Source organism: Scomber japonicus, chromosome 7 (assembly GCF_027409825.1).
Source record: "Scomber japonicus isolate fScoJap1 chromosome 7, fScoJap1.pri, whole genome shotgun sequence".
Taxonomy (NCBI): domain Eukaryota; kingdom Metazoa; phylum Chordata; class Actinopteri; order Scombriformes; family Scombridae; genus Scomber; species Scomber japonicus.
Window position 1 is genome coordinate 15357785 of NC_070584.1, and position 24365 is coordinate 15382149.

The 24365-nt window shown below is 40.6% G+C and overlaps 2 protein-coding genes across 4 annotated transcripts in view; both read right to left on the reverse strand.

Moving 5' to 3' along the window:
• Nucleotides 1–15035, reverse strand: part of tle5 (TLE family member 5, transcriptional modulator) — a 41363-nt gene extending 26328 nt beyond the window's left edge. For both annotated transcript variants that reach the window (XM_053322217.1, XM_053322216.1), the window contains exon 1: nucleotides 14292–15035. In XM_053322217.1, the coding sequence (XP_053178192.1) occupies nucleotides 14292–14318 (27 nt within the window). In that variant the 5' untranslated portion in view covers nucleotides 14319–15035. The remainder of the gene's footprint in view (nucleotides 1–14291) is intronic.
• Nucleotides 15036–18232: 3197 nt separating this feature from the next.
• LOC128361278 (guanine nucleotide-binding protein G(q) subunit alpha-like) overlaps nucleotides 18233–24365 on the reverse strand; it is a 33066-nt gene continuing 26933 nt past the window's right edge. For both annotated transcript variants that reach the window (XM_053321667.1, XM_053321669.1), the window contains 2 exons: nucleotides 23659–23812; nucleotides 18233–23198 (listed from right to left, as the gene is read on the reverse strand). In XM_053321667.1, the coding sequence (XP_053177642.1) occupies nucleotides 23008–23198; nucleotides 23659–23812 (345 nt within the window). In that variant the 3' untranslated portion in view covers nucleotides 18233–23007. The remainder of the gene's footprint in view (nucleotides 23199–23658; nucleotides 23813–24365) is intronic.

Consider the following 24365-nt stretch of genomic DNA (forward strand, 5'->3'; position numbering starts at 1 on the left):
CAAGGGGCCATTTTCCACCTGCTGCTGTAGTTCTATAACTTTTTTACTTTCATTCGCCGTGGCAGATAATTCCACGGGACACAGTAGATAGATCTGAATACAGGAAAACTGCTTACCCATAGGGACAATTACACAAGAGACAGCGGTCGACATCTGGTTGCCTGGGGCAACTCGCTTCTTGTCAAACTCTCTATGTTTGGTAAGGAACATTTTTAACCAGTAAACTCACACTCAACCTTCAGCTGTAAATGTCAAACAGACTTTGAACACCGAATGCAACACGGATGTATTCACATCTCAAGTGTGGCCATATTTGGCTGAGGGCTGGCGTTCATTTTCTAGCTTGGCTGAAGGTGATGTCAACATTAGCTCACAGTCTTACTAACAGGATGGGAAGAAAGCAAGGACAATTTAGGAATGTTTCTTATGAAAAGCCACATCAAATACATAATCAAGACTGTATTTTATACACAGCTGACAGCACTTGAATATTAGAACACAGACATGATTTACGTCAATTAACATCTAGCAAACTGCAACAGCTTAGAGTCTAAAACTCAACTCTCTCATTGCTATCCTGATACTTTATCCACAACAGAGCCAGACTATGTGGGCCTCTCTCAGCTCCATGCAGTATACACTAACAATGTTTATTATCTCTCTCTCTGTCAGTGACCAAAACAAGGTGCTCCATGGGGGCCTGAGAGCCCACAACAGATGGATGCCCATAATGTTAATGAAATACTGTCGTAATATTGTGACACATGCCATCTGCTGTGACAAAAAAGGTGCCTACACGCTGCGTGAGCAAAAATGTATTTGTGCAAGAGAGTGGCTAATGTGTGTGTGTGTGTGTGTGTTACAGAGAAAAAGCCTTGACAGTGTGAATGTGATAGAGAAAGATGTGTGTCTGTGTGTGTGTGTTAAAGAGAGAACCTTAACGGTGAATAGGTGTGTGCGTGTCAGATTTTGTGTGTGCATCTGTGTGTGGGGTGTGCTAAGCTTGTGTCTATGAATCATACACAAGGATACAACAGCCCCCACACACACACACTCACACACTCACACACACACACACACACTCTCTATTCCATGCTAAATTTACATGGCGCACACACACACACACACACACAGCACCTAAATGTAGGACAATCTCTAATTTGATTCTGCCCTACTCCTTTGAGACGTAATTAAAGCATTAAAAAGCTTTGTGCACTGGTGAGGCAATTGAGACAGTCTTCAGTGAATAAATGGGATTCATCGTTTCAGGAAATGGCTGCCCCACCCCCATCCCACCCGAAGCCCACTCACCCCCCCACCCCCCAACACACACACACACACACACACACACACACACACACACACACACACACACACACACACCCTTCCTGGACTCATCATCTGGTCCAATCCATGTGAAATCTACTGTGAACCATAATGTCTTTTTTAAATAAGAAGCAGGCTAAGGCTTTTTCTGCTCCATAGATCAGTTGACAAAGGCAATGGGAGGGTGATGGAGATTACAGTGAGGGGGGGTGGGGGGTGCTCGGCTTCACACATACACACTACAGTAATCAGACACACCAACAATACATGAATGCAGTACATATATCCAGTAGAGTGTTTAGACACACAAGCAGAGCACATACATATGCAGATTACATACACACACACAAACAGACACACACACAGACACATAATAACAGCGGGATGCATTGGAAAACATCCTCCTCAATATAAATCCTGCCTGAGGGTAGCGGCAGTGTGGGGATTGTATTTCCTGGAGCACTGCCTGACTGTTTACATCTCAGTTGGAGTGTGTTTGTGTGTGGCGTATCTATGTGTGTGTGTGTGTGTGTGTGTGTGTGTGTGTGTGTGTGTGCTTGTGTGTGGCGTATCTGTGTGTGTGTGTGTGTGTGTGTGTGTGTGTGTGTGTGTGTGTTGGGGGAAGGGATGGAGTCTTGGCATTGTAATCACTCACTAATGACTGGATGTTATCTCACTCCCACTTTTAAATGAATGCAGAAGATCTGCACAGACTAACAGTTGGCCTATTTCTCAATGCCAGGCTGTCCGATTCTGTTCCATAGCAACAGTCCCAAGGATGCCATTTCAGCCATCCACCCTCTCTGTCCATCACGGACTCTCGTTGCCCAGTTTGAGTGCAAAGGAAGGACGCAGATAAACTATTATTCAAAGAGAAAGCATTTCTTTATCGACTGAAAAGTATTTCTGTTGTAAGCAAAATAATCATTAGGCCTTTTCAGTTGAGTGTGTGGCAAGATTAGAAATTGTCGGGGTAAATTAAAGCCTAAGTGTGAGCGTGGTATGTGTGTGGTTTTAGATGAATACCTTTGTGGAAAAGTGCTGACAGCGGGCACAGAAAGCAGTGTTTAGATGTGAACCCTTTGGGGGTAAATCAACACGAATCAGCCATGGGAAATGTCCACTCTGCTAAAATATTCTCATCTCATTCCTCTAAGATCTAAGCTATTGAAGGGGGCGAATATGATATCTTGCTATATGTGCTGGTGAATATGCCACGTGCAAGTATGTGTTTAACATGTATGCAAACTTCTCTGAGGAAATCCTTTATGACACGACTTACTGAGCCAGACATTGAGGACTTAAGCCTTTTGCTAATACACCAGCACCAAACAAGATCACATCCTCCATCTAAGAATAGCTCCAACTAAACAATTCCATCTAAATCTAAAGCGTATGTGCCCAGTGATCTGAGAGAGGGACAGGGCTAACTGGCCCACGTCCAAGCTTACCCCAGCCAACTCTGTCGAGGCCAAGCGAGTCTTTGCTATGTTAGAAGCTCAGTGTATGTGTGTGTGTGTGTGTGTGTGAGAGAGGAGGCTGAGGAATAGGATTGTGTCTTCAGCCGCTCTGGACAGGGGCTTTAGAGCGCGGAGAGAGCCTAATCCTGTTTGGGCCAGGAATTTGATTTTGATTATTATCTCTCACGAACCAAGCCAAGGCTTACCCCCATTTCTGCTGCGTTATCCCCACAAAACACACACACAAACACACACACACCTCCCCCTTGCAGCCCAACAGATTTGACCTCGTTAAGATGCTTTAAAGGGGATTATTCTACTTTTATCACTTCGAGTGAAGTGCCCTTGCAAACATAGGCTTGGCATGGCTCGGCCTCCCTCCCCACTCTGCAGAACTATCTTGACCCCCCTGTGCAAGGTCAGCCAAGCGCGCAGTACAAACACACACAAAACATGACACTTGCGGCACACTGCCCTGCAAACACAGATGCACTTGTGCACAAAAAATGTAGTAGACTGTACCAATAAGCACACACAACCCAAGGTGGGGGCAGGCGTATTCACACACACACACACACACACACACACACACACACACACACACAGGAGAAGAGTGCAGAGATTGCACAGCCAAGGGAAATGGGCAATTTGTCAAGAGTAGGGAAAGTGGTGAGGACGACAGAGCTGTGGGTTTGGAGACCATAGCTGAGATTAAAGCCAGCCTCACAGAAGGAGGGGTGGGGGGGTTGGGGGGACTTTAAGATTACACCCAGTGCGGTTGTGCAGATGATTGATGCCTGCTTGTAAAAACCAAGGTTATTACTTACAACAGCCAACGAAGGAGGTAGACAGGCGGGGAGGAAAGGAAGATTAGTCCCAAAGTTTGCAACAAATAAGTGGACAATAAAAGCAGAAAGCTGGAGTGCTGGCATGTGTTTGACATCAGGGGAACTTTTGCTTAATCTGTTTAACTGAGAAGCCAACATTAAAGTGATTGTGTGTGTGCACATATTGACAGTTTTAAGAGGTAGAGCTATTTTTTCCCCCCTTCGAATCCCATTCAAGTTCATTTTATTTTGAGTATCCGCTAATAACTCTCAATGTAATATGCATATCATGCTAAATAATCATGACATTTTAGCACATTCAGACTTTAAACTCCCAGTAAAAAACACAGGGTCCTCTTTTTTCATGAGCCCCCTGCTGTGGCTGTGCATTAAGGCTTTGCTGCTCTTCCTAACCAGTTTGTACACAGTCATAACATCTAAAGGCAAGTGTTTATGGCTGTTACCGATGGCCATCCTTAAAGGGCAGAATAACCTGCCACCACAGAGAGGCAGTCGCTCCTCAGAGGAAAAAAGTGACGGAGGTACTGTGCTTTGTGTGAAGAATAAAAAAAATAGAGAGCTTGACAGAGAAGTTTAAATTCTGCCTATTTTCTCACTTCTGCACACCTGGTTAATTGTTGTGTTAAGAGGGTGTTACTTTGCAGATAGTTACAATTATTGTCAGATGCAGCCACTCCACTCTGAAATGAGAAGTTAGGGGTTTCAGATGCTGATCAACGATCCAACAAGCACTTAATCTGATGTATACTGAAGTTTAAAGGCATACTCACTGCGTTCTTTAATGGGTGCTGAGGGGCACTTTCTTGGTCCAATATTTCATAACTCGAGAGACATAATTTGACTGTTTACCTCTTGCTTGCTCCCAATAGAATAACTGTTGCTGTGGTGGCTTCCCAGTAGTACAATCCTGTCTTGTAGCATCATAATGCGCTTTGCAATGTGTCTGTTTCTCTCATAATCACACTCATAAACCTACCACTTAAATTGGACTTCTTTGATTGTTTTAACCATGGTTCTATTTTCTGTCTGAACATTGAGGAAATTTCATTAGCCTGTGTGACACAAGTGACAGGATGTCCCACTGCAAATATCAAGCGTGTGTAATAAGGATGGGACTGGTTGTAGACGCTGCACACTCAGGAATAGCAGGGCGCCAACCTCACAGCAGGGTGATGACAATACCTGCCAACATGTATCCTGAATACAACACAACAGGAAGCAGAACTACACCCCCCCGCCCGCCAAAACCCCTCCTGGACAAACAGACTGAGTGAGGGAGGTTTTCATTGCCTTGCTGTGAATCCTCATGGTGTCTGAATGGGATCTTGGTGGGGATGAGGCGACATATTGTTCCAGTCAGGGCCTTACTGCTCTTAGGCAGACAAACAGAGCAGCTAATTCTCTTGTCTGGACTGGTGCGGTGCCTTGCGTTTTGGCAGGTCTAGGGCCTAGCTCGGCCAATCAAGCAGCCCCCCGTCGAGAGGCTTTGTTCCAGCCCATCGCACTGTTCTGCTTTGGGGAAGGGCTGCCCCGCCCACCACCACTACCGCCCCCCCTCCTTTCCACCTCCCACACACTCCTCGTGGGGAGCCACTGCTGAATACTGATGCAGCCGTTCCACTCCACACACACCCCACGTTCACTCCAACACAAAAAAAAAAAAAAAACGCACACACCACCCGATGAGATCTCGACTGCGTGTGTGAACGTGCACGCAAACACACACAAGCAAAAACTCATTACCATTTTTTTTCTCCTCCTCATACACATCCTTCAGTAATGCACGGACACACACACACACACACACACACACACAGAAAGAGAATAATGTATACAGACAACAAAAGACCATCCTACACAAACAAAGCTGTCAATTGCTTATGAATTTGTAAAATGACAGCCTATACTACACTCCACCCCTGCATCAACATGCAGCCCTCGTCTATAAATGCTGCAGAAACACACACACACACATTCACATCAGTGGCTCCTGCACAGTTGAGCAAAAACCAAAAACGCGGTACAACTGAGTTGACAACTATTTTTATTTATATTCACAAAGGGGTACACATAAAATTCAGCTGGTAAATATTATCTTTGATGTGGTCTGAACAAAACTACTTACTTGCTTCAGTCAAACTGGAAAAACAGTCTTAAAACTAAATCGGGGGATCTGTCAAGGAGAATTAAAATATCCACAAGTAAACAACTGATCACTGGAATCAAATCATTTACAATGAAAATAGAGTACAATATAATTTTAGATTATAAAACAGGATGAACCAATGATCAGATTTATGCCAAAGGGACGGGACAAGATTAAAAAAGCTTAAATCCTCACTAGTAAGTTTCCTTTGAGAGAAACCTTACAGTGTCTTATATCTTACACCTTACATCACCTCCTCATTGAATCATGTTTTTATCGGCTTGCACTAAACAGTAGACCTGAAAATATCTTCAAAAATTAACATCTTTTCGTAGCTTGTACTTTTCTTTTCTGTCTCTACACTTTAACAAATACAAAGTAAGAAAGAAAGAAAACCACAAGTACTGTACTTTTTTTAAAGACAATTTAACAATATTTCTGTTCTTGGCTACCTTTCACAAACCCCATTACTCATTAGCGTTTGGACCATCGTGGGTGGCACGTACACAGCATGACAAAAGAGGCAAGGCCAGTGGTGAGACAAGGGGCTGCAGCTAGTTCATCCATGTCTGTAATAACAGCAGGACACAGAGGACTGAAAGATGCAGACATTTTTAGACAGCAGAGATTGAAGTTCAAGAGTTGGAAAATTGACAAGAGTGTTTGTGAATACTATTGATAGAGATTAAACCTAGTTATGATCAAGCACCCAAGCATTACCACTGGTAAATTTTCATAGCATTATATGCCTGTTAAAATTGTGAAGGTTTTATTTTTAACCAAAAATCAAGTACTGTGGAGCGTAAACCTCAGGAACAGTGATGAAAAAAATTGGTGACTTAGAGATCGCACTAAGTTACACAAACTAGTGGAACAGAGGACAGCCGAGATGCCATGAAAAAGAAACTTGTCACAACTTGGCTGCCATGGGCATCGTGAAAGACTGAATGAAAACATAAAGTTAACATGACCTATCACAATCATTGCCCTCTACAGTGTCCCCTGCTGTTTATTGTTGGGACTGCATCTAAAACGTGACGGAAGTTAAAAGTTTTAGATCAAATGTGATTTTGGAAAGCGTGAAGCATCAACTAACCACATATTTCTGTTGGTATGATTTTCTTGAAAAACAGACGTCTTGTTTGTTTTTTCACAGTATGTTTAATTGATAGCAGCTACAAACCACAAAATGAGCTGTAATATTTCTTTGGCCTTGCCTTTACTATATGATCTTAATTGACATACTGAATATCACAGATAGTTTGTGTTTTCTTGAATGAAATGCATGTCCATAAAGATTCTGCCTCAGTCATTTCTGTCTAACACAACACATAACTACAAAGTGGAAGTCCTGTAACTGATTGGCCCAGCAGGTGACTGCAGCATTCATACAGTAGCAATGTTTTCTGTCATCTTGATTCAGTGTTTCCATGAAGCCAGAGGCTGCTTGAGTGTACTCTGTGGAAGGATGGTGCACAAACTGCGTGTCTGTAAACATATCTGTTTTGCATCCACATTAGTGGGAATAAAGGTAAAGATGTGTCGATAATGTGATGAACTCAAAACTCACTTTGAGAGAATTAATCCAAACATTATTAAAACACTGACATGTAGCTGACATATAAAGCTAATTGCTGTTTGGTACTTTCTGAGTCATTTAATTCTTTCTATTTCAGTTTCTGACAGCAACATACACACAATGGCAGTGGCAGCCTTGAGTGTTGAAGGATTTGGCTGGTGATTTCTATACTTTTCTCACTGTCAACAAATCTTATGTGCAGCGCCAAACCAACAATGAATGAACCCATCCCACATTCAAGTACTGTCCACTACCTTATACATTTCTTAAAGAACTCTGGTACATAGTCTAGAGGTTTTGATACGCAGGACAACAAGCTAACAAAGCACTGTAACCAAATCAACGTTCCTCCACAAGAACAGTAACAACACTCTTCTTTTTCTGCGTACATGTCACCCAGTACAGTCACTGACGTACTGCAAAGCCTACAACACAGAGGAATATGATAAACAAGATGAGTTCATTGTTGGTTTGGCTCAAATGAGATTAGTTGACAATAAGAAACATTTAATAACCAGCCTTATCCTTTAAGTTCAAGTCCTCTAGCAGTGTACTGCCCAAAATGTATAGTCGCCTTGACTATACCGGCCATCTATTTCTATGCAGACACTTATGTACAATAAATAGTCCACTTCAGTAATGGACTGAATCCAGCACTTTAACAGTGATGACCTGTGACAGCAGTCTCATATATGGAGTCAAACACAGGTTGAAATGCGTAATTTGGGCACCCCAATGGCTGATGGGCCATGAACCACAAAGTTCTTTGTTTGAGTTTGGCTTAAGACATTTATTACATCTCTGTCTCACTTCCTGCTGCTCTTTCCACTGGCACTATCTATTTAAAGGCATAAAATGCCCCCAAAATATAACTTAAGAAGAAAGTGTGTATGGGGTGTATAAATTAGAGGGTTTAAAAGTGTATTCACATGTATCTTCTCTGCCTACTTGAGTCTTGCACCAGTTTACGCCCCTTCCTTTCAACCAACCACAAAGCATTTTGACAATCAACCACTGTGGCTCTTCACAAAAATCAACATCACCTGTGACCCATGGCCTCAACTTGGCCACTCAAAAGCAGGGCCTCCTGTGGTGGAGAAGGGGAGGGGGGACGTTTGTCATGCTAATCAGATGGCCTAACCTTAACGACCCAGACATCTGCTGGCCTACGTGTGTCAAGCCCCACATTCAATTTGTTCCCCAGATACAAAAAGCAGATAAGACCCTTGAGGCTGGTAAGAATGTCGGTGTGTGTGTGTGTGTGTGGTGTTTAATTAGTCTCAAAACCCATGCACATAAAAAACAGACGTGTGCATGTGATACTAGCACACAGCAGTATCTGCAAGCAGAAAAGCATCTTCGCTGCAACAGAGCATTTCTTTTCCACATGCACAAATGCAGTCCTGCGAGCACGGGGCTATGACAAACATGAGCTTGACTCTCCCTACGCACTCGCAACAACACTCGCTCACTCATCAAGTCGACTTTTGAGGCTTTGAAGACGGGGATGGTAGAGATAGTTTGCTCTGTTGATTGGTCATTTGGAATACTGACATTTGATTGCCTGTTTGGTTTTAGTTTTTTTAACGGCTTACATTTGTGACAAAGTGTTTAACATTAGCGCAAAAGCCCCAACGCTGTTTGTGAAACCTTTAGTTTGCTTATGGAAACAGCAAATCAAACCAAACAGCTAATCAAAGGTCATAGTCCGTATTTTTTTAGTGACCGATCAACGAACTGTCTACTCGATCTTTGCCTCCAAAATCTCAAAGGCGACTTGACGAGGCAGCAAGTGTTGAGGAGTTGTGAGTGTGCCCGCATGCCCGCATTCGACACAACAGGACTGTGTTTGTGCACACCGAGCAGAAATGCTGCCTCCTATGGACACTTTTCTGTTCGCAGATACTGTTCTGTGTGCTTGCATCAAGTGACTGTTTTTTATGTAAGTGGGTTTTGAGACTAATTAAACGTCACGTGTGTGCATGTACATGCGTGTGCACGTGTGTGTCCCCTTGTTGTTGATGTTGTATCCGTGAAAGAGAAAAATCCTTTTATTTCTGTGCATGTACTAGAGCAATAATTACCAGCAGAGAAGAGAGCCAAAGTGTACGTTTGTGTGTTCTGCTTTCTTCTGTGTTCCTGTGTCTATGCACTAATGTCCAGTACCTCCCACCAACCAACACATAACTAGGCTTGTCCCACACACACACACACACACACACACACACACACACACACTCACTCACACACACACACACACAAACACACACACGAGCTACAGAGCGGTGGTGGTGGTAGTGGTGGGGGGGAGTTTGTTTAATGGGCGAGACAGGGGACCATAGGGATTAAGCTCCCCCCAGCTGGAGGCTTTAGAGGAAAAGCTGGGGGCTGTTCTGTTAATTCAAGTGGGCTTAATAATGCCTGTGCACCCTCTGCCCCTGACCCTCCCACCACTACATCAGATCTGGGAGGAAACGCATGATAAAGGGAGACAAGCAGGAGGAGGGGGCAGGGAGTGTGTATGTGTGGTGTGTGTGTGTGTGTGTGTGTGTGTACAACCTGTAGCCATCTCTACAGTCGAGCAAAGGCTCTGGGGACTTGAGAGATTTCGCCTCCATATTACTTGCACTGCTCTCTGGCTCTGGCACCGGGCCTTTCTGTTGCTCCACTTTCATACCACAGCCAGCTTTGTTGAAGCTGCATTAGGATTAATCAACACCCAAACAATATGGCAAATGCTATCAATTGGGTCAGGCACTGTGCCACTATCAAATGAGGCTTTTTCCTCTTAAACCAATGAACTGTGCCCATAACCTGCAACAGTGGATTACAAACCATTCATTGAAAAAAAGAAAGAAAAAAAGACACATGAATCCCTGTTAAACCCTCTAACAATCCCTTAAATAAACCCCCAAAAGTGTTAAAATGTACACACTAAGCATCTCTAGAAAAACAGTAGCATTCATCCAAAGCAGGAAATACGGTCAGGCTCGGTAATAGACAAGAAAATGTTTCTATCTTCTGCCATTAGGCCCTTTCACATACGCTTAGCTTTACATTAACGCAATAAATTGCATCAAGTGTCCCCCTTAAGGCAGCAGCTCCTATGATTTACACACAGGAAACGCCATAACATTATTTTAATGTAACATGAACACACATCACCACCATAAAGACAGCTTTCCTCTGCATGTCCTCTGCTGCTGTTAAACACATCATACGTGGTGGAAATGTACCTCTTTTGTTCCCATCATATGCCAGCGTGGAACTTTAACGCTAATGTTACTGCGTGGTGAACAAAGGACAATAAAAAAGGAAAGCAGATTCAGTTTGGGAGATCCATCATCTGTCATCATGAGACAGTGCTGTTACTCTCTCATCCTCCAGCTCCTTATCTTTGACACTCATATCTATATGGATGTCACACATTCTCCAGATCCCCGGGCCTCCTGTGACAGCAGCAGCAGCAGCAGCGGGGGAGAAGCAGGGTTTGAACAGGGAAGACGTGTGTGTATGTACAGTATATTTATGTACACAGCCCCACAAGAAGGTTGGGAGGAGGTTAGCTCACAGGTGTATTTGTGGGGTAGAAGGAGGGGGGGGGGGTTGTAAAAGGTTTAGGCTGAACCAACTGCAAGAGCGGTGAAGAGACGTGCTAAATTCCCAAACCCCATTTTTAATCCTGTGTGTTGGGTCTTAATACCCCAATCAAGCAGCGTAAGGGCACTCAGTTGGATTAGAAAAATAACCTTCTATCAGACAGGAAGGCTGGAGTGGAGCGGCCCAGCTGCTCTAACCTTGGCAAAGGTGAATGACTTCTCACCCCATTAGGAGGTGACTACTTCACCCAGGGGGGGAGGACGGGTGTCGGAGGCAGGTGAGATCTCATCCTAGTGATGCCCCAAAGCTGAGCGTCAGTGAGAATTATCCAACATAATTAAAATTTGGCATCCTTACTCTGAACAACCCAAAGACATTCAGTTTACTACCAAAACGGAATCTAAAACTAAACATTCAAATTTAAGAGGTTGAATTTAAGAAGAGAATTTGTGTTTTTTTCCCTTAAAAAAATATCCAATTACTCTAATGATTGCTCAATTATTAAAGTATTTGCCCATTCATTTTCTTTCCCAGTTCCTTAAGTGATTAATCATTGCAGCTCCATTAGATTTTTTTCTGAAACTACAGCCAGTGGGTGTTACACGTTTGTTGACACATACGGTTCACACAGTAATGACTTTCAGGATGTGCACAAACAATCGGTGCAAACCCTTGAGGATATGGGCATACGAGTATTGGTACAACATGTGGACCCTTGTAGCCACGCAGACAGTGTAAACCATCTCCTCCCAAAAGGGCCGAAGAAATAATTACCCAATTTTACATTTAAAACAATGTTACTACTAAAACATTGATGCAAAAGCATTACAAAGCCACGTCATACAAAATCTGTACTGTCTGACAAAAAGTATGCAAGTATTTGACCTCGAATTTAAAGATCAGCTGATAATCGTTATGTGGCTGCTTGTATGAGTGAGATGACATAAGTTGTTGTTCAGAAGTAAACTCTTGAATATGATTGTATGGTTTTCTTACAATGTTTTCTGACTGCTTGAATGGCCATGTATATACCTTTGACTAGAGCTGCAATGATTAGTCTATTATAGGCATGGGGGGTATTACCGTATTATGTCATACAAGGCTATTTAGAAATCCAGATGGTTTGATTTTTAATACCGTCAAAAATATAGACTGAGTAAACATAGAGGTTACCAAAGGCACTTTAAAGCAGGTTATAATCCCCCTCCAACCACAATGTGGCACTGTTCACATTTCAGTTTGTTAACTCCACAGGCTGAAAACTTTAGCCAAAATATGAGATGTTCACGTCTTGTTATGTTTGTGGTGAATGGAACACGCAAGACCTTTCTTTGTTTCAGCTGATATTTATCTTGTGACTCTCAGTATCTAGCTACTGTGGTGCTGGATGAACGATAAAAGACAATGTTAATGATTTTATCTCTGAAGTTTTGTCTTGTACTTCCAGCCTATGTGCTTATATTCATAACGGATTTGCTGCTCAATTGGTGATTTGAGGGTCGAGTCAGGTTTGGGTGGGTGATTGATGCATATTATTTCCTGTTGGATTGGCTCTCATATAGTGTCAGCTGATATCGTCATATCGTCACATACCATTTACCCCAGTGAACTGTCAAAAAGGTTTGAAAAACTGTTCAGTCGATAAATAGGCAATTACTTTGACAATCGATTAATTTTTTTACTCATTGTTCAAGCAAAAATGTCAAATATTAACCAGTTCCAGCCCGTAAATGTGATGATTTGTTGATTTTTTTAGTTTTACATGATAATAAATTGTATATCTCTGGATTTTGGATGGTGGAACACATCAGGCATTGCCATGGACTTAAAGAAACTAAGAGGGATCTTTTTTTGCAGATGAATCGATAATGGAAACAATCGTTAGTTGCTGCTCTAGTTTTGACTGTTGTGTTTCATACCCAGCTGTAGGGTTCCCTTTTTCATTTACAAGAAGCAACTACAGGCTATTATTTGACAGTGACAGATATTTGATCAAGCATATTCATAAAGAGAACATGACTTAAACTGCAGGCTTTTTGATTTGAGATTGAAGTTGTACACGCTTTTTCGATTGGCAGTTTCACAACACTTGAATTAAACACACCGCTAATATAAGATTTCATTCATCTGACAAGTCAGGCTGCATCAAGAGATTCACAAATCCTTACATCCTGCTCCCCAGTCTGAGAACACACATCAGCTGGCTCACATCAGCAGCAGCACCACAGTGCAGTACAATCAGCCTGCCACACAGACTGACTGCCAAAGGGCAAACCATTCATGTCACAAAAGACATTCAGGTTCTAGCTTCAGCAAACAACTCTTCCCCTTTCAGCAGTAAAAGAACTAGTGGTGGCGACAAGACGTTGCCAGGGAGAGGGAGAGGGCACAGCCCCAGACGCTGTGTTTACCTGTGTTCACTTACACACATGCCCTTTTGTTATATATTTTCTCTTGCAAGGGCACGGTGTAATGGCAACTCCAACAATGAAGGCAAAATACAGGCAGGTAAGTAAGAGTTTTAGACAGATTTATGACTGGATCGTGCATGGTGGAGTTGGCTTCTATTGTCACTTTTGAGCCTGTGTAGCAGCCAGAAACAGAAGTCCTTGGCTGATAAATCACTGACTCTATTTCCTGTTCTTAAAAACCCAAACTCTCACAATTCTGCTCATAACTAAACATACATGTTTGACCAATGGGCTGAGAGTCCTCGTCACAGATGAATGCATGCCCTGGACGGAGTTTCTGTTACCATGGTAACTTGAGATTTAGGGGAACAGAGGAGATGTGCGCTTTTTCCAGTCATAAAAAACACCCACCTGCACAATAACAGCATACAGTGCATTTTGAGAGTGGTGCAAGAACCATTAAGATGACAGCAACCGCACCACTTTTATTGGTTCCCTTTATGAGAGATCTTATAACAGGACAACATCTGATTTTTTTGGTGGTATTTTTAGAGAATGCTAGACGAATAAAACTAAATCAACAAGGAGGTGTAGTAAATTATCATGGCTGTGAAATATGACAGTATTCATTAAGACTTGTTTGATGTTGTTTGAGGATGACTTTTAATGCCACCATTAAGGGAGAAAAAAAAAGTTGTGTAGTTTGTTATAAGCCCAAATACTAAATATTTCTCTCCATCATGCCATGTCTTCACCACCATCATACAATGCAGTTATAAACCAACATTTTCCATCTGAATGACAACGTGATGTCAAGAAACAAGTGGCATCTCCCAACTAGAGCATAAGTCACCTGATTAACGAACAAATGTCGAATTAACAAAAAAAAAAAAAAGAAAGAAAGAAAAGAAAAACACTTACTGAGTGTCTTGATTGTGGAAACATCATGTCAGTTCCTTGTTTGTTGCTTTCCTTCCCAAACACGGTTAAGTGTGCGCCCTGTGTTTATATTTTCTCCTTGCGTTGGTCCTTTGTCCAAAGCTAGCCCAACCTCAACCAGGAGCTGTCCAGCGTTAGCGGGGTGACAAGCTAACGGTAGCTAGCGACCGTCTTCACAAATTAAAAAAATAAATAATATAAGTAATGCACTTTGCGAACGTACAAGTCGGTGTCTTGTCTGGGTGATGCAAGACCATTCAGTTGTACATGTGCCGACCCCGTATTTACTGTGTCTGTGAGCAGGAAACCAGCATCAGTTCCTCGCCGGCTAAAGCTAGCTAATTCTTCAAAAGCTGTCAGTCAAAATGATTCATCGCTGTTGCAAAAAGGGCAGCGATGCGAGCTGGACGCATGGAAATTAACAACGTTATGCACACAGCGTCGGGTTTCCTCCTTTGCCTTGTGGTGGCCCTTCAACGCTTTCAGTCCGCTCTCCTAAAAACCAGCTGCGACTGCACTGATGAACAAGTCAAGAGAGAGGAGGAGGAGGAGGGGGAAAAGCGCTGTAATTCTCAGAAATAACAAAATGTCTGCGCGTTGGTTTGAAGTTGAATCCCTCTTCTTCCAGCGGCAGAAAATCAGTCGTCGTTTTATCCTTTTGAACCGATGAGTCCTGTGGAAACTGAGTACATTTGTCAGTGGTGGCGGAGCTAGAAAGTCAGTCCATTCCTGGAGCTGGTAGGCGAGACGCTGCTGAGCTGAACGCCCCACACAGAAACACAGAGGATAGATTAGCAGATCTACACACCGCAGCTCTACCTCATCAACCGGCTGATGTCTGAGCAGATAGCGCCTCATGTGGACAGGTCACCACCACACACTCACACACAAACACACACACACACACACACACACCGTCTCACAGGCACAGGTTTGCTCTGAGGATAGCAGTGCATTGATTTCACTAATGCCAACATGCAGGGCAGGAATGGGTATTATTTGACATTCAGCACCATCACCAACTCTCTTCACAATAGGAATAAGACGGGTCTCAAACTGATATATACTTCCAACATAAACAATACAGTATTTTACAACTGTAATTTTTCACAAGAGAATTTCAACATGCAAAACTGAATGCAAAGATCAAATCTGACTCCGCTCCAAACACTAAACAACATCTGTAGTCTTCAGCATACACAGATTAAAATATGTATTATTACTAAATTAATTCAACAAGTGTTTGATAACTTTGCTCCTTATTTTAATATCTTTTTACTCAGGTAAACACCACTGTTGCTGACTACACTTCACCACTGTATGACATTTCACTCTGTAAACTCATAAGTGAGCAAAATCATAGTGTAGATACATAAAAAGTAAACAATCACAGTTTGCTTTATATGAATGTAGGGTTTATTTCAGGGTACAGTGAGACAGTATCTACAGTAGCAGAATACAACATATTTAATTAAAAAAAAAGTTTTCTTGAGTCATTCTTACTTCTTTGTAGCTGCACATTTTGTCATTGTATTATTATCTTTGAGGAAATGATAATTGCACATTTTGTTTGATGGGTTTAGTGACTATTTGACAGCATTATTTAATAGTGACCATTTTATTTTACATTGCAATAGTGGTTAAAATTCAGCGATGAACATATACAATGCTACGTTGCTCTGATCAGTTCTGTGCATAATGAATGACCTAATTTGATGGTGGATGTGTGTGATTTTGAACCCCAAAAAACAATTCACACAATGAAATCCTGGAGTGAAAATTGGAGCCAAAGTTTAAAATACATACAATACATAAATCCTGCCTCCCTTCCTTAGTGGCAACATAATTTTAAGAATTTATAAGACTTTTACAGACCAAATATTTATTGAAAAAGAATATTGATGCAACAGAATCATTACTGCGGTCGCTGCCAGTGTGCAAGGCCGTAGCCAGGAATTTAGAGTAGAAATTCCCCCAGGAGAACCCCACCCACTTCAGAAATGTTTGCCTTGCCTGCAGCATAGCTCTGAGTATATAAATGCTATTAAAAACAGAAAAAATGTGCCATTTATTTGCAGACATTTTATTAGGTACATCTGTTCAGCTACTTATTAACACAAATTATTTAAATTATTAAGCAAAGCATCAGAAGGGGGAAGAAAGGTCAATTATGTGACTTTAAACATAGCCTTGTTCTTGGTGCCAGACAGGTTGGTTGGAGTATTTCAAAACTTCACACACAACTCTCTTTACTTAGTTATTACTGTTGCTAGGCATGTCCAATGCTTTTATGCCCTTATCTTCTAATTCCTACTTCAAGCAGGATAACATGCCATGTCACAAAGCTCTAAACATCTCAACCTGGTTTCTTGTTCACTGTACTGAGATGGACCCAACAGTGACCATATAGCAATCAAATAGACCACCTTCAGGAGGTTTGCATCAGGGATGTACAGCAGACATCAACTGTGTGATGCTGTGATGTCAGTATGGACCAAAATCTTCGAAGAATGTTTCCAGCACCTTGTTGAATCTATGCCACAAAGAATTAAAGAAGTTCTGGAGACAAAATCTTACCTTATAAAGGGGCTGATGAGCGTATTCTCCGCCAATTGTATCTTCCTTCATAATGATCTAAATGTCATGTCAAATCAAATCATTCTCTGTTTAACCCTAACCCTTAAAACCCCTTTGTTTATTTATTTATTCACCAGAAACTGTATGATTTGAAGATCAAATTCAGGCTTAAAAAAACCCAAATGTGTCATATGCACATTGTTATATCAACAACCCCCATCCTCATTTCATAGTTTCAAGTGTTTATCTACCTTTGTCTATAGGAATATCAGTATCTAACCCTAAGACATCAAAACTGTATCTATTCACACATCACATCTACTACACATGTGGTTTACATAGACTACAGCTGTCAGCTAACAGTTCTTAAAAGCATGTTGTAGTGTAAGATTGTTTTTTGTTTGTTGATCCCAGTGATGGAAAAGGGATAAAGATAATTGGGTTTTTGCCAATAAAAAGTACCAAAAGCAGAAAAATGAAAATGAAAAATACTCCATAACAAGTCAAATGTTGAGTACTTAAACACATTCTTCCAAGCAGCCTTTGACTCACTCTAGTATACAAAAATCGACTTGTGGAGGATTGGCTGGATTTATTGTACATAAGCTACATAACCACTTTCTGTGTGTGTATAAAGTAACCTATCATATTTTACCTATATTTCATACTCCCACTCTTATACACATTTGCCCCATTTATATATTGTTTATAACTGACAAACAACGGTTATACCTGTATAGACACTGGATGTTATTTCTATATGTATGTATAATGTTTCACCTCCTTGGTTGTACATAACAATTACATTCTTTTTTTAGGCTTCATTGTCATTGTTTTGTCTGTATTTCCATGTTTATCTTTCTGAACATTGTTGGAAGTACATTGTGAGTCACAAGAAGCTGCAGTCAAATCCCTTGTATGTGAAAACATACTTGTCCAATGAAGCAGACTGTAATTCTGATTCAAAGCCATTTTTAAAAAGGTGATGCGGCAACAGAAATATCAGGTTTGTCTGCTTGTACCGCTCTCAAAGTTATTGATGCAAGATAATCCCAGTTGTAACTGTATTGAGCTTTATTTGAGATGTCTTCATTCTCACCATTCAGTAACAACCTGTAAAAAATTAATGCAGACATTGTACTGATTTACAGAAATTAAGTTACAAGTGTACTGAAATGAATGGAAGGCAGGGAAATGTATTCAGAAATCTTAAACACAGTGGTAATGTGGTAAAAATATACAGGATTTGTAGTAACTGGGCCAGAATATGCGTTAAACTGGTATAATCTTTAATCGCAGTATGTGAGAAAACATTTATTCAAAGGAAATGTACAAGGAAGCGATAAGAGAGTATAGGAACATATTTTATTCCAATTTAAAACATTTAAAGGAGAAGGCTATGAAAATCATTTTCATGTTTGAATGAGGTTCAGGCAACAGTGGTTGAAATGAAACATACAAAAGAGAAATATGGCTAAAATACTGTAAATCAATAACCATTAGGACCCTTTTCATGAGGGCATTGCATGAATACAGTATCTCACCCGCCCACTCCCTCCCCAACCTGACAAACACATGCAATTAAAATGACATTTATTTTAAAAACAGCAGTTCATCATTAATCTTAAATATAGAATAAAATTGTCCTTTTTTTGTTAATTAATCACATACTTAGTGTTTATTTGTTTTAAAAACTGGACCATGAAATTCACAGGCCCTCTGATTTTTCACAACATTGGCACTTGTTAAGAGTCTGGCTTTACAAAGAAAGGGGATTGGCACACTCATTGTACATAATTTACATTTGGTATACTTAAAAAAAGAAAAGAAAGAAAAAAAGGAAAAAAATCAAACAAAAATACATTACTTTCAATTTGTACACCACTACACAAAGTTTATTTGAACTCTTTTAAAAAAGTCTTTCATCATAAGTGGTCCTAAATACACATGTTAAGGTGTGTCAACCTTACAAAAAAAAAAAAAAAAAAGATGCAAAGATAGCTTTTATTATCACTGTATGTCCATCCCTCTATTCAGAATGGATCTCAAGCATAAGCAATAGCCATCAAAAGTGTACACACACACACATACACACGCACGCACACACCTCAGAGTACCAACGAGCGCGTTTGAATGGTCTAAGTTGCATGAATGCAGGCCCATTGCAGTGGTGCAGTCTCAGTGCCTTCGACCCAGGGATAGAATACACAGTCCAATCAAGTAAAGGGGAGAAAAGAAAAGAAAAGAACAAGAGCGGAGAATGGCGGACATGTAAACACACAGCATATTCATTCACTCACTCACTATTACAACCACCAAAACAATATAATGGCCATTTCAGTACCTTCACTTGGCAAGTGTTTTAATAAATACATTAATACTGAGGCTTAACAAACAAGCTTCATTTGGAAAAATAAAGAAAAGAAACCATAATGTAAGAGTCGATTAAGAAAAGTAGCAAACTTTTCACCGCAGAGATCTGGATCATGTTACTATAAAGTGTGAATTGTGGATATCTTTTCTGTCGCTGATTGATTTTGCTTGGCACAGTGTTTTTTGTACTGGATTGTCGTACAAACCTTTTCCAAAAATGCATCCAATGCAGAATAAAGCAAATACAGTACAAGTCAATGGGAGGAATTTTAGAATAACTGACCCAGCTTTGCTGCTGGCTCTAATCACTGGTAGTGTAGCCATCTGACTTTTTCTGTGTTGGTTCCGGAGAACAAGGCATTAAATCCACATATTGTCAGCAAATGAAACATACTATACTATAATAAGGTTAGGTTTTTTGTTTATTTTAGAGAGGATACGCCATCACACCAACACTGGTCCCTAGAGTGGTCACCTTATTCATTGTTTATAATCCTCATAGCAGCCTGGTCAAGTCCATTTTCTGGATGACAATTCATCTTCATAAAAAGGAAAAGAAAGAATTCCTAAGCCACAGTTCAGAGAGGCGAATTAAGTTTCTGATAACCAAGCTGTCATATTCATAAAGAATACACATACATGTCACCTAGCTGTGACAACTTTCCAAACTAATATAAAAGGCCTTCTGTCAGTTCCAAAACCAAAACTGGAAAGTATGCTTAATTGTGGCACCCAAAAATATAAGACTGGTCTAGCGAGCGAGTGTGTGAAGTGTCACCCTATACCGAGACAAACTGGTCAAGAAAAGGCCTTTTAAATGTTGACTGAAGCACCAAAGATAAATTCTTTACTAATACACGGTGCAAATACAAGATCGCAGCTAAAATAAACTTAGTTGGTCAAAGTCAGAGCTTTACAACGTCTACAATATCGTTTGAACTGAAAAATGTGGCACTTAGCGTTAATATACATGTCCCTCCTTCATTAATTGTTTCAAAATGCACAAACTCTTAACGTACAAGATAATGGCTTTACCAACACAATGTACACATTTGCACGAGAGGTGTGCAGTGACTATAATAAAGTCTAAGTAATACACAGGGTGAGTAGATTCCCCATAAGCCGAGAACATCGTCCTGCTTTTCTACAGAAACAAAATATATCACAAAGAAGTTTGACGTGAAAACCTTTTGGCAAACAATTTAAGATACACAGAAAGAGCTTTGAAGGATCGGTAATTATTTCTTAGATGTTTAATCTGTCAGTTCTTTCAGTGTGCACAAAAAGGTCAAAATGTCCTAAGCATTCCCTTTTTTTGACTCCAACGAAGGCAAAGTCAAACATGGAAACACTACCAATGAGAAGATAAGCCAAATATGCATAACCACACAGTGGAAAATATCATCACGCTAAGAAGATCCAAACATAATTTGTGAGAGAAGTAAGAGGATGGTTAGGTGCTAAAGATGTGCTGTTGCGCCTTGGAATACCACACTTGTTTTTAAGCCATTCTCTTCCTTCTAAAAAAAAGGCAAAAAAAAGATAGGTCAACGTGAACAAAGAGCCAAACAGCCACCAGACTTCCCTCAGGAATGTCACATAGGCATCTGTGGACTGCTGCATTCCACCCTCACTGAACCTGCGGCCATCACCCTCAACAGGATGTCAACACACCCTTGATTCAAAGCCACCCCCTCTATAATTAATTGCACCTTTTGCTCTATGCCGTCCATAGAGTCCTTTCATTCTACCAAAGCTGCTAGTAGTAGCCCTTGTGATGAAAAAGTTATGAAAACTTACCTGAATTACATTGTGAAGACAAAAATAGCCATCTATAAACTTTCAGCTTAATGGAATATTTGAACAACTATCAGGCAAGAGACACGATATGGGATTGGTACCAATAGCCAACAACATATCCTTTAAAGTTACAAAATTGCAAGCATCCTTGAACAGTAAATATTCAACCACTAAGTTTTTTTGTCTGTTATCATTTTCCTATTTTGCATAAAGCACAAACCTGAAATGGAAACAATGCTTTCCATTGTCAAGCATTTCAAAACAGAACCTGCCACAACTAAATATATGAAGAATCATTTATAAAGATAGAACACTTGTCCATAAAATAGTTTTGATATTTTACAGCAGTATAAAATCTCCTCCCGTCTCCTAGGTTGGAAAACGTTTGAGCTGAAACTAGGGAGAAAGTCTCATTTACTGTATCAACAATACGTAGATCTGATTGATAAATTAGACATACAAAAACAGAACTATTTACTCTCTTGCTATCCATTAACAGTTTATCAAATGTTGGCCGAATATTATGGCAAAAACAATGTCGATTACAGAGAGAAGCCGTTGGGGTGATCAAGGTCAACTGGTGACTTAAGCTAACTGGCAGCGCAAAAGCTTTTTTATTTCATCTACAACTAAAACTATTGCACTGTACTAATCTGGTATTGTCATTCACACGTGCACAGGAAGATTTCTCACCATCGAAAGGAAACAAAGAAAATCAATCACAGTACTAATACATTTGTGATTCAGATAACTGTCGACATCGAAGAATGCCACACAAAGTGGATGCCATGAACATCTGAATGACCCAAAAATCGTAGAAAACTTGATTTTGACAACAGCGGTTCCCAAATATGTTTTAGTTTAGTGTCTGAACCACTTAAGGGATGCGTAAGATACTGGCAACGTAATTATATTTACAGAGAACAAATGTCGTAATTTGGCGTGATACAAAATTACAGTGGAGTTGATATACAGTATGTTAATACCGGTAGTGCTGTCTCTTAATTTTCTTTTGTTTAGCGGTGTATTTTAACACTTTAAAATGAGGGGCAGTGTAAAAAGAGCATTTTGTGACTCTTTCTGGAGGGTTGCATTCTTTTGAGTAGTCATTTTCAATTTCCATATATAGCAGTACTAATATAATCAAAACGTTAACATGACTGAAAATATTTGAACTACAGAGAACATGTTGTCGTCTCTGTGTAGCCCTCACTCTGTGTGAGCAGCATGAAAACTTTATTTACATTCAAAAGAGCTTGTGGACTCTCAATTTGGGGCATGGTTAACAAAAAAAAAAAAAAAAAAAAAAGTAGACCCAGAGGAACCAAGTACTGCACCCCAGCATTGCCTGATAATAAATTCCTATTGTTGTAATTAGTCACCCCTTTGCAGATGAGTCCTAGGTCGCTGTAGTGTATCGCATGCACGGGTTACATAAGAAGAAGAGGAAGAGAGCCCTTTATCCATCAAAGCTTGGTCGACTCAGAGAAGGCCCTCTACCCACCTCAAACACACAAGCACTGGTGATAATGTAGTGTAAAAGAAAGCAAAGATGTGAGCCTCACCCCACGCCTAATGAGGAACAAGACGAGCCCGGGGTCAGACCATCACCCCAAGAAAGGGCCACAAATGGAGGGAGTGTTATATTTTAGTGTGTTTCATGTGCAAGAGGAGCAATTAATAGAATCACAAAACCATTCTTTTAAAAAAAAAGGATGGGAAAACCAACAAACGAGGAGCTAAGTGGACAACAGAGACAGAATATTGATAGTTGGTCTGGTAAAGTATGAAGCAATGCTTATCTGAGCAGCAATGTGTTTCATGCAGATGTGTATGTTTCTCTATGTGAACTCTGCTGTGTGTATATGTGTGTGTGTGTGTGTCTGTGTGTATAGGGGGGGGGGGGGCTGCAGGTCTCTTGCTTGCTCTCTCTCCTCCCTCTCTTTTTTCACACCAGGTTGTATTCTTTGAGGTTGAGCTGCAGGATGGTGTCTTTGACCGCCGCAAAGACAAAGCGGATGTTCTCTGTGTCGGTGGCGCATGTGAAATGGGAGTAAATGATCTTGTCACTGTCTGGGTTCAAGTCCACAAACATCTTCAAGATGAACTCCCGGCCTGCCTGGGCATCTCTCTGGGGCCCTGGGAGAAGGACAGAGCATTACATTTTAGTTTCTGTTCTTTTTAATTAATTTTATCATTGTTTCACTGTGTGGGTTAAAGCACATAATGTCTAAAAGGGTGAGTGGACATCTCTTCATTTTACACGGTCAGGAACTACAAAGGTTTGAAAACTGCTAGTTGAACCACCTCACATTGTAGTTCAGTACTGTGGCCACAGGGTGTCACTCTACAATCAAAATTTGACTAAGAGCAAGAACTTATAAAACTAAAAGGGAAACAAACAACATGATGATACTGATGGTATAAGGATACAGCCACTTTCATAGTTACCACAATAGCCGCCTAACTGGATTTTCATAATGGATAAAAGAAAACAATGGCTGCCCTTTCCTTCACTGCAAAAGCCTTTCAGGGACAGGCAGACTGTTACATTTATAACTATGTGAAGATGTTGAAAGAAAAGGAAAAACCAAAGTACCGTCAAACTCTGGGAAGTAGTCAACCAGGTGAGAGTACATGATCTTCTCCTCCAGCAGGTCCTTCTTGTTGAGGAAGAGGATGACAGAGGAGTTTTGAAACCAGGGATATGTGATGATGGTCCTGAACAAAGCTTTGCTCTCCTCCATACGATTCTGAGCATCGGGAAGGGAGGAGATAGTTAGGGAGGAAGCATAAAGGATAGCAGAAATACAACGTTAGAGTAATATCAGAATACAACATTTTATTATACATTATTTACTGTAAACATGATTAACAAATTAAGATTTTAGAATTCCTGGCCTTGTGTACAGATGTTACACTTAATATTTACATTACAGATGTTATTACAAGGTCTTACTTTATTTATTTATTTTTTTTAAATAATTTTGATTAGCTGCTTTGAGGCATCTTATGTGAATCTGTGTCTTATGTTTGTCTGCCACGTAAATAACTGGTGGTGAGTCTGTGAAAGTGAGTAGTACAGTACAGTCCTGACTTCCTGGTTTCATAGCTGCCACCCTCTGAGGTTCATGACTTGATCTTTGTTTACCATTAACCTAAAACTGTATCTGAAGAACCTTTACAGACTTAGCAGAATAGAGTGAATATGACAAATATATGTGATCTGATAACCAACAAGTTCACTTTGGACTGTGTTTCTGTTGTTTTTGTTGCTTTTTATTTGGATGGAGGGTCAGATTTAAC